This window comes from Dendropsophus ebraccatus, chromosome 5, assembly GCF_027789765.1.
Source record: "Dendropsophus ebraccatus isolate aDenEbr1 chromosome 5, aDenEbr1.pat, whole genome shotgun sequence".
Lineage (NCBI taxonomy): Eukaryota > Metazoa > Chordata > Amphibia > Anura > Hylidae > Dendropsophus > Dendropsophus ebraccatus.
In genome coordinates, this window is record NC_091458.1 from 152,483,130 (window position 1) to 152,496,800 (window position 13,671).

The 13,671-nt window shown below is 42.2% G+C and overlaps 1 protein-coding gene across 1 annotated transcript; it reads right to left on the bottom strand.

The window, feature by feature from the left end:
• Positions 1–6,238: 6,238 nt before the first annotated feature.
• LOC138794213 (uncharacterized) lies at positions 6,239–11,805 on the bottom strand. Its single transcript, XM_069972995.1, has 3 exons — positions 11,471–11,805; positions 8,737–10,189; positions 6,239–6,776 (listed from the first exon to the last, which is right to left on the bottom strand). The coding sequence occupies exons 1-3, from the start codon at positions 11,736–11,738 to the stop codon at positions 6,239–6,241; spliced, it is 2,259 nt and encodes a 752-aa protein (XP_069829096.1). The 5' UTR covers positions 11,739–11,805.
• Between the last annotated feature and the right edge of the window lie 1,866 nt (positions 11,806–13,671).

Sequence of the window (13,671 nt, forward strand, 5' to 3'; positions counted from 1 at the left end):
AGCACCCCCTCTTCCGGTCCCTCGCTGCCCGAGTTACTGTAGCTTGTGGCGCAATCCAAAAATATCAGAAGTAGTAATAGCGCCCTAATATTTAGCAGCCATGGAGCACATAGGTTGAATTTGATGGACACCTGTAATTTTCAACCTTCAACCCATTAGAGGATGCCATGATGCAATTACAAAGCCTCTGTGCGGCCAGGACAGTAGAAACCCCCCACAAGTGACCCCATTCTGGAAACTACACCCCATACGGAATCTAACAAGGGGTGCAGCGGGGATATGGCCCCCTGGTGACGGGCACATTAGTGCCGTGAAAAGGAGAAAAAAATTATTTTTCATTTTCACAGCACATGCTCACTGCACCCCTTGTTAGATTCCTTTTGGGGTGTAGTTTCCAGAATAGGGTCACTTGTGGGGGGTTCCCAGTGTCCTGGCAGTACAGAAGCTTTGTAATTGCGACATGGCCTCCATCCTCCATTCCAGCCTCTAAATGGCGCTCTGTCCCTTTGGTGGCTTGCCCTGTGCCCATATGGCACATTATGGGGTATTTTCGTACTCAGGGGAAATTACCCTACACGTTTTGCATTTGTATTCTCTTTTAACCCCTTGTGGAAATGGAAAAAATCACGGCTAGACCAACATTTAGTGTAAAAATGTTTACACTAAATGTGTAGAGCAATTTCCCCCGAGTACGGAAATACCCCACATGTGGACATAAGGCTCCATGTGGCTGCAAGACGAGCCTCCAAAGGGAAGGAGCGCCATTTGGCTTTTGGAGGCTGGATTTGGCTGGAATGGATTTTCAAGGGCCATGTTGTATTTAAAAGGCCCCTGTGTTGCCAAGACAGTGGAAACCCCCCACAAGTGACCCCAATATGGAAACTACACCCCTCAGGGAATGTAACAAGGGGCGTAGAGAGCATATGGACCCCACTGGTAACTGGCACAAATGTGGAAATGTTGTTCTAGCCTTGAATTTTTAATTTTCACAAGGGGGTAAAATAAAAAAAAACACAAAATGTGTAGAGCAATTTCCCCCGAGTCCGTAAATACCCCACATGTGGACATAAAGCGCCATGTGGGAGCAGGACAAGCCTCCGAAGGGAAGGAGCGCCATTTGGATTTTGGAGGCTGGATTTGGCCAGAATGGATGATGAACGCCATGTCGCATTTACAGAGGTAAAAGCATCCTGAAGTTATTAATGGATAAAGTGACACAGGTCATATTCCTGAAATTTGGTCCGGTACTTGAGGCCATTTTGGGCTCTGTCCTTAAGAGGTTAAAACAATCTCAAGTCTTTCAGTACTTATCATCTGTTGTATGTCCTGCAGGAAGTGGTGTATTCTTTCCAGCCTAGAGAGCAGGAGAGGTTTTCTATGTGGATTTGCTACTGCTCTGGACAGTTCCTGACATGGACAGAGGTGGCAGCACAGACTTGAAACAATATTTTTTTTTTTAGTGTTGCCTTATACCTGTCTCTTTTTTTTATTTACATACTTTATTAAATTTTATAAAAACAGCCAACAATTACAATATATCATTAGCATCAAATCTTCCAAAAAAAACAAAAAATCCCATTTCCCCAATTGTCCTCTTAACCACTAAAACCATGGATCAATAAAAAAAGACCTGTTGTTCCCATGGAGTCATCTCTGCGGGGCACCCGCTAACCCCGCTAACATTCTCAGGAGAGCTCACCACTACCTCCACACCACCTCCCTCACTAGCCCCGCGTAGGGAAACACCCCGCCCGCCCGCGTGAGAACCACCCGCTGGACCTTCGTCCATCCAATATAAGTAAATAAATATTATATAAAGTAACTTAATGAGACGGATCTCAGCTCCCTTCCCGTCGACACCGAAACAGATCCAGCCCAAGCATCCCTACACAGACACTCAACAACCATACTCAACAGCGATGTGATAACCTGTGACGGTCACGCACCTTTACCAGATGAGAATTCAACCACAGGTCTGCACACCGAGTCCATTAATAGTCTAGCATGAAACCTCCCCAGACTCGTAGGAGAAGTCTCGTACCGGCTCAATCTCCCCGGTAGCCAGCCGGACTAATGGTATGCCCCGCTCTGCCACCTCGGATGAGCAAATTCCATTCACATCATACCCAAGGGATGCATCTAGCCAGGACCCAGCAACGGTCGCCAGATAGGAGAGGACCCCCCTCCATTCTCCATACATATAACCATATACATATCCTATATATCCGAACCAGGCCCGACCCCAGCGATAGTCCCCACCCGAGCGGGCACCAGCACCCCCCACGCGGGGCAAACCCAACACTATACCCATAGCAATATAACAAGACTCAGGTGCCCCGCGCGTACTCCACCGGTCACAAATATATTGAATAGACCCTCTTTCAACAAACGGTGTTATTCCTATAATACAGACTCTGTCCTCATCTTGGGTCCAAAAAGAAACACAGTAAATAACATAACTATCCATAGTCAATAGCAATAACCCCTCCCACACCCCCCATCCCTCCCAGCCCCCGATGCATATATAGCTACAAGAGAGAGAGAAAAAAAAAAGGAAGAAAAAATAAATACATAGTTGCCTTCCCTTTCCCTTATCCCCCTATTCCCCCTCCCCCCCCCTCCCAATCGTTGACCCATTGGCCATTTCCCCCAAATCTTCTTAAACATTGGAATGTTGTTATTTTTTTGCTTTTATATAATCCATTGCTATTACATGGTTTACAGCTTTTTTCCACATATTCATTTCTGGGGCCGACGTCTAAATCCATAACCTCAGAATACAATTCCTGGCAGCGAAAAGGGTTCTAGCAAGCATTATCTTTGTATATGAAGAACACTATAGATCTACAAAAATACCCAGTATAAAGAGTAATGGATCAGGATGTATTGTAAGCGTTGTGATTTATTTCTAGCTCTTGAGTTATCTCTTCCCAATATCTGAAGAGTTTTGGGCATCTCCATAGCATGTGAATTAGATCACCTTTCGCCCTTTGACATCTAGTACACCTATCTGAGTTATCGCTTTTTATCTTAGCTAATTTGGAGGGAGTATAATATGCTCTATATAGTATAAACAATTGTGACACATTAGGATTAGGGCGCGGACTAGTCATATTTACAGCCTCAAAAGCTCTAGACCAATCTATGTTATCCCTCCCAAGATCATCTTCCCACTTTTTTTTATAGTTTGCTTTTTCTATATGTTTAACTTTCAGTGACAGTAATTTATATATTTTCCCTATGAAAACTCGTTTAGCATTAGTTATTTGTGACTGAAAAAGTATGTGCTCCTGTACCCCAAATATTTTTTTATCCTGTGTCCCCCCAAAGGCGTGACAAATTTGCATATAATGAAAGTGCTCCCTAATACTCAATCCGAACTCCTGTATCAATAGATCAAAAGTTTTGATAATTCCCCCCACCTCAACTAAGTGCTCAACTCTATATATCCCTTTGCTCACCCAAAATCTTGGATCATCTATTTTAGTGAACTCAATAATTCGTGGATTATCCCAAAGGGGAGTAAATTGATTTGAACCCTCAATGTGTAATATTTTTTTTGTCTTGACCCATACCTTTTTTAACATATAATCTATGGGAGTCTTTTTACTAACCAACATATCGGCCTCAAGCATAGAAGACATATCAGGATGGTATTGATTACAATAATTCATCCATCTGCCGGTAAAATCATACTGTATCCACTTGACTATATATACCATCTGAGCAGCTAGGTAATATAACTCGTAATCTGGAAGCTTATACCCGCCTTTATTTTTGCTTTGAGTGAGCGTATCATAGCTGATGCTAACGTTTTTATTTTTCCAAATGAGCTCATTGCATATAGATGTAATCTGTCGAAAGGTCTTCTTTGCAAACCATTATTATGACTATTAGCAAGAATATATAGGATTTGTGGCAATATGATTATTTTAATAATTCTCATACACGCCGCAATTCCAATTGGGAGTCTATTCCATATTTTAATTCTTTTTTTAATTTTTGACAGAAGCGGAAGTAAATTCAGCTCCCCGTATTGTTCCAACTCCACCGATAGCTCTATACCCAGATATCTTATGGTTTCTCCGGGGCTACATATTCTCAGTTGTCCAAAATCAGCAACAGAGATGACTTAACCCAGTTTACTGCAAACCCTGAGTAGTGGCCAAATTCGTTTATAAGCTGGATTAACCTGGGAACTGATACTTTCATATCAGAGAGAAATAGCATAAGGTCATCGGCAAAGAGGGAAATTTTCTCAACCCTGTCAGTATACACAAAGCCCCTTATATCCTCATCACATCTAATCATACATGCCAGAGGCTCTATTGCTAAGTTGAACAGAAGAGGAGACAGGGGACAACCCTGCCTCGTGCCTCTTGATAGGGGAAAGGCCTCAGACAAAGCAGAGTTAACAAGTATACGAGCCTTTGGAGCAGAGTATAAGATCTGTAGCCAACGCATAAAGTTAGGTCCAAAGCCCATCCGCTCCAGCACCACCCACAAATAGTTCCACTCGATGCGGTCAAAAGCTTTGACCGCATCTAGTGAAACCAACGCCCTGCTTTGGTGTCACCCCCAGTCTCCTGAATATTTGAATATACTCTTCTGATATTGGTATATGCCCCCCTACCCTGCATAAATCCAGTACCAATGACTCCATAACTGAGGCCGTTTTGCAAGAATTGATGCTAAGATCTTTATATCTGCATTAATGATATAGGCCTATAGGAATCCGGCCTCAGGGGGTCTTTACCCTCTTTGAGTATTACGACTATTACCACCTCGTTCATGGGGTCAGGCAATATTTTCTCAGAATGAGAGGAGTTTAGTAGATCCAGAAACTCAATATAAAAGGGCTACCCCATTTTTTTTTATATATCTCTACCGGTAATCCATCAGAGCCTGCAGCCTTGCCCTCCCGCATCCTCACTAAGGCAGATAGAGAGATGGGCTCCTCTAAGTATTGTGCCCGGGCATCTGTAAGTCTAGGAGTAGAAACATTCTTTATAACTTCAACTATACTATGGTGCCCAAGGCACAATTCCGACGTATACAACCCCCTATAATAATCATGGAAGACTTCTAATATTCCCTTTATAGATGTAATTATCTTATCTCCTTTTTTAATAGCCACTATGCCATTTCTACTGTGTTGGTAATTAATAACCGAGATAGATATTTTCCCGATCCCTCTCCCCCTATTCCCCCTCCAGCCTTCAGGAATTGTTCTCTAATCTCTGCTTTTATAGCCAGCCTTTCCTCTAGCTTTTCCCTTTCTTGCATCCATAAATTCCCCTTCTCCTCTGACGCTGCATTTCTATAACTTGTTTCACAGCTATTTACACTCTCATACAGTTTTTCCTCCTTTTTCTTTGCCTCTTTTCTACACCAAGAGATTTTATCGTGAAGTATCCCTCTCAAGGTAGCCTTGAAGGCGTCCCAAGTAGTCCTTATATTTGCAGTTCCTTTATTTATTTCACAAAATCCCTTTGCCTCCCCCTCTAAGTCTATCTGAATCAAACTCAGCCAAAAAGGACTGATTCTAATAGGTTTAGGCAAGGGACATTCGTTCCTATAGAGCTCTAGAACAAATGGGGAATGGTCTGAAAGCCTTCTCTTACCAAACTGCATCCTCTTCACACATGGCACACTTCCATCTGTACCCAACGCATGGTCAATGCCAGACATTACCTTGTGGGATTTATTAACACAAGAGTATTCCTGACGCTCCCCGTTTAACACTCTCCATAGGTCTCTCCACCCTAGTTCCCCCACCACCTTAGCTAACTGCGACCTAACCCCCGTCCCCCCTCGGCCATCTAATCTAAATCTATCTAGGGTATCATCAAACACCTCATTGAAATCTCCTATAATAAATTTGGGGCTATTCGGCATTTTATGCATTACACTATCTATTTCAATCAGCAACTTGGCAGAAAAAGGGGGTGGAAAGTAACCGGCTGCTAGTACCATCTCTATATTTTCACATCGCAGGTGGAGGATCACAAATCTCCCCAACTTGTCTCTATAGGATTCAATCAGTTCAGTTTTAAGGGATCTATGAATCAGGATACTCACTAATCTTGAATAGGCCGAAAAGGTAGAGTGATAGCTCTCACCTATCCAACCTTTTTTTAGCCTCTCTGTTGCCTCTGGAATAAGATGCGTTTCCTGCCAAATTATAATTGCTGGTAGGTAATAGCTAATTGCTTTAAATACAGCTGCTCTCTTTACTCTATCGGATACGCTCAATCCCAAAGAACTTAGAAAAAGTCGTCGTATCAAATGTCCCCACCAACCACTCATAAATAAATTGTGTACAATCTTTCCCTTCGCTCCCTTCAGGAAAGCCAACCAATTTCAAGTTGGAACGTCTATCTCTATCTTCTAAATCAATAAGTTTTTTGTGATTTTGATCAACTTTTACTTTCAGCTCCTTTATATCTCCTGCACAAACTCCCTGTGCTTTCTCTACATCTATCACCCTGTTCTCTATTTCATTCCATTTTTCAGTCATTTTCCCAGGATCATTTCGAACAAAGGAAACTTCTGTCTTTATGGAGCCCATTTGAACCAATACCTCTGATAATGAATTGTCTAATTTTTGTATCATATCAAACATCTTCCCCAATATTCCTGAATCTTGACCCATAATTGTAGCGGGACTGACTGTTATATCATCTCCTTCTCCCACCCTATCTTTCTCCTGTTCTATTTCTCCTACTGGGGAGGGGGCAGGCTGTGCAGCAGGCGAGGGGCTAGCAGATTCAACACTGAGGGGAGATTGTAGATATTTGTCCATGTTTTGGATTGTCCCCTTAGTCCCTATTAGGCTAACACTAGCGGGACCCCCTGACCTCCTAGGTTGGGGCTCTTCTGGTTTCTTTTTGGAGGGCATCCTAATGCAAAAAATTATCTACACAATATGCCCGTGTCTCCAAACTTAGTACAGACTAGAATCACAGAGAATAATTCACACAGTTCATATATACACTTGGGAAAGACAATTCAAGTGGGCTAGGAAAAGTTCTTCAAATATGTCGTATTCAGTAAACCAGAGTCTAGATTGTTCCTCGCATACAATAGTTAGAATAGATTAACCCACACATAAGATATTCCTGATATAAAGAGAAACCCAGCAACCAAGAACAGACTTGAAACAACATACCACTTCCTGCTGGACATACAGGAGCTGATAAGTATTGGAAGACTTTAAAAATTTAAATAGAAGTAAATTACAAATCTATATAACTTTCTGACACTACTTAATTTTGAAGAAAACATTTTCTTTGGAGAATTTTACCTAGTTGAGCTTAGATATATCACCACATTGGTATCATACACGATTATTGACTATATGAGTGCTATTATAATGTTAGTGTACAGATCCTGTGTAGACCTTGTATCTGACCACTGTATGGCGGTATTATTGGTTATATGAGTGCTTGTATAGTGGTAGTATACAGATCCTATAGCTGGTATCTGACCACTGTATGGCGGTATTATTGGTTATATGAGTGCTTGTATAGTGGTAGTATACAGATCCTATAGCTGGTATCTGACCACTGTATGGCAATATTTTTGCATATATGTGTGTTTGTATAGTTGTAGTGTTGTACAGATCCTATGTAGACATTGTATCTGACCACTGTATGGCGGTATTATTGGTCATATATGTGCTTGTATAGTAGTAGTACACACATGATCATGTCATCAGGTAAATCCTAGCTATTTTATTTTTCTTGTATTGTTCATAGTGTAATTTACAAATGAATGTGAGTAGTGATAGTTGGCTCCATCCTAGGTGTTGTGTGACATTGTGTATTTTCTGTCATATGGCAGGGATTATATTGAATATTGGCTGCTGGGATATCACTGCCGCGCCTGCTATTTAGTCCCAGTCCAGCCCTGTTCCCAGTACACTAGGTTCCATACCTACTCTAACTTAGGGGTTATCCAGGATAAGAATAAACACAGCTACTTTCTTGCAAAAACAGCACCAGCCCTGTCCTCAGGTTGTGTGTGGTACTACAATTCAGCTCCATTCACTTCAATAGAACCGAGCTGCTAAACCTGAGCCAAACTGAGGACAGGAGAGGTGCTGTTTCGGGAAGAAAGCGGACATATTTTTCTAAGCCTGGATAACACTTTAGTCGCCTTCTGACCTGAGTCGCTTACTTTCAAGCACGGCACTTGTCTGGTTATTCTGATATCTATCTATTGCGTTTTTATAAGAGAGAAAAGAAGTAGATTTCAAGCCCTTTCTTCTGGGTGCCTTACTTAGTCTGGCCTCTCCCCTTTGACCTTTCTGGCACGGGAGACCCCACCAGGAGCATTAACTCCAGCCAGCTTAGCTCAATGGATCACTAAGGCACGCAAGCTCCCTCACCACGTCAAGGTGAAGGCACAAAGAGGGAGCCCTCCCACCCTCCCACAAGCTCTACAAAGTCTTACATAGCTTGTGCTACACCAGAACTGGTGGTTTTAGTTAAGTTTTAGGTCTAGTTGGTTTAGTTGGTTTAAGTATGGTCTAATTAAGATTTAAGTCCGATACTTAAGTTAAGTTAAGATTAAGTTAAGTTTAAATTTAGATTGGAGCAGAGATCAGTAGAGGTGATGCTCTACATGTAGATATCGTCATCATCATTATCAGCATCTTCTTTGTCAGTAATGACAGCATGATATTGATTTGACCACTCCGGGCACACAAAGCTGAACTTATTGAAGATTTGCTGATCTTCAGGTTTGATGACGTTTGGTGGTTCAGCAAATTTCATAGGTTCTTCAGCATTGAGTTCAACAGAGGATGTCATCACGATTGCTGGTGGAACAATTCTCCCGGCTTCTACGTCCTCCCAATTGACATCCGAGAAGAATGGATGGCTCCTGATGTCCTCTTTGACTCCCAGCCGCTCGAACTGGTCTTTACGCAGCAGGCTTTTTAAGATGTTAACTGCGTCGTCAGTAAGGGACTTTGGGTAGTCTGGAGTATGGAAGAGGACAGAGACTTCTGTTTCGTGCTGGTTTCTTCCATAAAATGGACGCTTGAAGATCAAGAGATTGTAGAGGATGACGCCAATGGCGAAATAGTCGACTCCTCTCCCATGTAGCTGACGTTTTATCATCTCTGGGGCTGCATATCCTGGTGTACCTCCGCACACAGTTCTGGTCAGGTTATACGCATTTGTCACAGCAAAGCCGAAATCTGTTATTTTTATGTGGCCTTCTCTGGTGAGAAGTATATTTTCTGGCTTCAGGTCCCGATGGATAATATTTCTTCTGTGCAGGAAGTCTGTGCCACATACCACTTCGGCTGTGATGATCTTTACTGTGGCGGTATCAAGAGGCCAGTGCTTTTTGACATATTCAAACAGGTCCCCTCCGGTGGCCAGTTCCATCACATAACAGGCAAAGATCGGTGTGTGAAAGGCGGCCAAGCCATGCATCAAGTATGGACTTTCATGAGTTTGTTGCAGGATATGGCGTTCTTTAAAGCTGACGTGCCTCTTCTCTGTGACTTTAATGGCAACACATTCACAGCGGATGGTGTCTTTTGCCAAGAGGACTTTACCGAAGGTTCCTTCTCCCAGTGACTGGTAGAAGGTGAAGCAGTCCAATGTTAGGGGGACTGTAACAGGTGAGGTCTCTTTAGAGTTGTCAGGGTCTTCTTTGGATGACGGATTCCTGATGTTACTGGGTCCTGGCATTTCACAGGAACGTTCATCATTGAGTGTAGATGTTCCTCTCCATTTTGAATTAGTGATCCATTCCCAACATTTTTGCAGTCGGGCTAAGAACGGGATCTTGGCACTTTTCTTGGCTTCGTCGTCCTTCTTCGGTCCGTCGTGGTCCTTCTTCAGTCCGTCGTGGTCCTTCTTCAGTCCTTCCTCCTCGGTCTCCTGTTGATGCTTCTCTTCATATCGTGCCATATAGTGCTGGACATACAGGACCTCCATGCTATGAATCCGGTCACACAATTCCTGATATTCTTCTTCCATGGCTATTTGGCCCACATAGTGCAAGGCACATATGTCATCCATGTTGTAGGTTTGGTCACACCATCGTTGGTAGTCCTCTAACGTGGCTTCTTGTTCAGCGTAGTATAGGGCACTCAGGTCATCCAGGTTGTGGTACTGGTCACACAGTAGTTGGTGCTCCTGCAGTATGGCTTCCTGTATACGGCTATCTGTTACAAAGGAAAAGGATAGATGTGTGAATTAATAGAAAGAGATCATATAGGGCATATAGGAGGCTTATTATTACAGAGTGGACACAGAGAGGTAATAATACTACAGAGGGGGCAAAGAGGGGTCCTAATTCCACTGAGGGGACACAGTATGTCATAATACTACAAAGGGGGCACAGAGGAGATTGTGTAGTACAGAGGGGGCTCTGAAGCATCCTATTATTACAGAGGGGTCAGAGACAGCTTTACTACTACATAGAAGGTATAGTGGGTCCAAATGTCTAAGAGGGGCCCTAGTACTAAAGAGGGGACACAGAGGCATTGTTATAGTACAGGTACATCCTAATACCACAGAGGGGGCAAAACAGGTCCCAGTGCTATAAAGGGGGCACAGAGGGGTTATTATACCTCCCAGAGATATATATTAGTGGGATAGTGTTACAGAAAGTTCTTATATTACAGAGGAGGCACAATGGTTCCTTATATCACAGGGGGGGCACATAGGGTCCTAATACTGTAGATGGAGCACAGGGAGTCCTAATACTACAGAAGTCACAGAGGGTCCAAACACTACACAGGTGGTTCAGAGGTTCCTACGTCTACAAGTGGGTGATGGGGTTAGTGATGCTACAGAGAGGGCAAGCGGAAAAAATTGCAAATGGGTGCGAAATTCAGTCCCTAGTTTCTGGCCATATGCCATGTACTGCCGCTTTAATGCCCTTTTGTGACAGAGAGAAAACCACAATGAATGTACACTGCAATACATTACTTTTACTAGACATATATTATTATAGTATTGCAGTATATTGTACTAGCTGAGTCTGTTGGGAATGGAAAGTGGAATCTGATTGGTTGCTAGGGGCAACTGAGGCCGTTTCACTTCCCACCATGTTTGATAAATCTCCCCCAATGTTCTTTATCCTGTATGGTGAACGTGGGGCATGAAAAACATCCACACATCCCACAATAAAAGTGAAAAAGGATGATAAACTCCCATGGACAGCAGCTTCAGTTTATATTCCTGGGATATAAAAGATGGCCTGCCTGCCTCACGCCTCCCTAGGAAGACGAGTAAAACTGATCAACAAGGCCCCAAATACTAACATGACCTAATGGGGTGGGGACAACAAAGGTGAGTGGTTCACAGGACACCATGCAGCTTACAGCCACTACTGGAAGGGGTAACTACTGTGTGGGGGCGCTATTCCCATGAATCAGCCCCACTGTGTGTGTTCTATGGAGTCCTAAGGATGCATGTACAATTCCAGTTGTTGGTCCTACCTGTGGCGTCCATCAGAGGGATGATGCTGCTGTGGCCGGAGAGGTGGCTGGAAGATTTCCTCTTCTTACATGTCATCCGGGCCCAGGCACTTTGCAGGCAGGCTAAGACACGGTTCTTTCTTGGCTTCTTGGTTGTAGTTGGCTGCTCCTGGTCATCATCATCATCATCATCTCCTCTGTCCTTGTCTCTCCTCTCGTCCTCTCCATTATTCTTCTCCTTCTCTTCTGTGTCTCCTTCTAGATGATTCCTCTTGTTTTTTGCCTTCATTTTAAGTTGTGGTCAAATCTCTATCGATTATCCAATCCAAGTGCTGATATCAGTAAGTGAGAGCGATCCCTCCCATGTATCTCTGCTGAGCGGCAGTTAGCAACTGATGGAATGTTACCTGTGCAGCTAAGTGTACAATGTCTGTGTGATGTCATAGCCTTTCCTTTGTGATGTCATCAGCTTTCCTTTGTGATGTCATCAGCTTTCTTTTGTGATGTCAAAGAGTTCCATAGTCTTGTGAGTGAGGAAAGAAATGCACCAACATATATGTGGATAATCTGTATAGATACTATGTGTATATGTGTATATATAAATATATATATATATATATATATATATTCTACTAAAAAGAAAAACATTTTATTTGTTTAACAAAAAAATAAAGAGGTTCTGTCTCGGTATCATGTTACAAAATCTGTGTATGTTACTGTATAAATGGCCGAAGCAGAAATAGGCCAATAGAGTTTGGTTACCCGCTGTTCTCATGTTTTTTGTAAAGTTATTAAAAATATTAAAATCAGGCATTTTTGTTAAAAGTTTTATATTAAGGTATATAAAGATTTTTTTTCTGCCAATTTATCCCATTTTACTGAGACTGTTCTTCTTACTGACCCCCTCTTCATATATACAGAATGATGGGGGGCTGTGCTGTGTGTTTCTGTGTGTTTCCCTATACACATCAGTGTAATAACAGCCACATGTGCAAACCACAACCACACTAATAACCCTCCTAACCTCATCTGTGCACAATACCCAACATCACATATACTAACCCCCTGGGCTGCTGGTATTGTCTCACACCAAATAACTGTGCCCAAACCTGACACCACACACTAATATACAATAGTGTAGTGCTGTGTGTTACATAGGAGAGTTAGATACAGCATCTCATCTGAGTGTATCACACCAGAGGCCGCCTGGCTTCCCTCATACACAATGGCGGACATATCACTTGTGCAGCCGCTACGGCTGCACAGGGGCCCCGGGCAACACAGGGGCCCGCCAGGCTTAGACTCCACTGCCCAGGGCATACATACTGATGTTACAGTGTAACATAAGTGTAATATATATATATATATATATATATATATATATACTGCACAGTACCACTTCTCCTGTCCTGTATGCTGGGTGTAATCCTCAGTATATATATATATATATATATATATATATATATATAGTGCACAGTACCACTTCTCCTGTCCTGTATGCTGGGTGTAATCCTCAGTATATATATATATATATATATATATATATATATATATATATACATATATATATATATATATATATATATATATATATATATACAGTGCACAGTACCACTTCTCCTGCCCTGTATGCTGGGTGTAATCCTCAGTGTATATATACAATGCACAGTACCACTTCTCCTGTCCTGTATGCTGGGTGTAATCCTCAGTATATACATATACAGTCAGGGCCGGATTAGGACTAAAAATCAGCCCTGGCACTCACACCCCTCCAGCCCACATACCATATGGGTCGTGTTGTGTTGTATTGCAGCTCAGTTCCATTGACGGGAATGGTGCAAAGTCTATCTACCTATCTATATATCTCTCTATATCCTATCTATCTATCTATCTATCTATCTATCTATCTATCTATCTATCTATCTATCTATCTCAAGAATGCTTGAGAAAGGTCTTGTGATGAGACAGAAACATTGCACTGGCTGATGATTTTTTTAAATAAAATACCACAAGTTTTTTTCACCATATGGAAGCGCTGCAAATTCTTGGATCGATCTATCTCCTATCTATCTATCTATCTATCTATCTCTCTATCTATCTATCTATCTATCTATCTATCTATCTATCTATCTATCTATCTATCTCTCTATCTATCTATCTATCTATCTATCTATCTATCTATCTATCTCCTATTTATCTATCTATCTTCTATCTATCTATCT

Bases quoted from the DNA above. Each gene is read 5' to 3' on its own strand.
- LOC138794213 (XM_069972995.1), bottom strand. From the start codon at position 11,738: ATGAAGGCAAAAAACAAGAGGAATCATCTAGAAGGAGACACAGAAGAG. The intron at 10,190-11,470 runs GTAGGACCAACA...CCTTTGTAACAG, and splicing joins CCCTCTGATGGACGCCACAG to ATAGCCGTATACAGGAAGCC. The intron at 6,777-8,736 runs GCAAATCTTCAA...ATCTCCCCTCAG, and splicing joins GTCATCAAACCTGAAGATCA to TGTTGAATCTGCTAGCCCCT.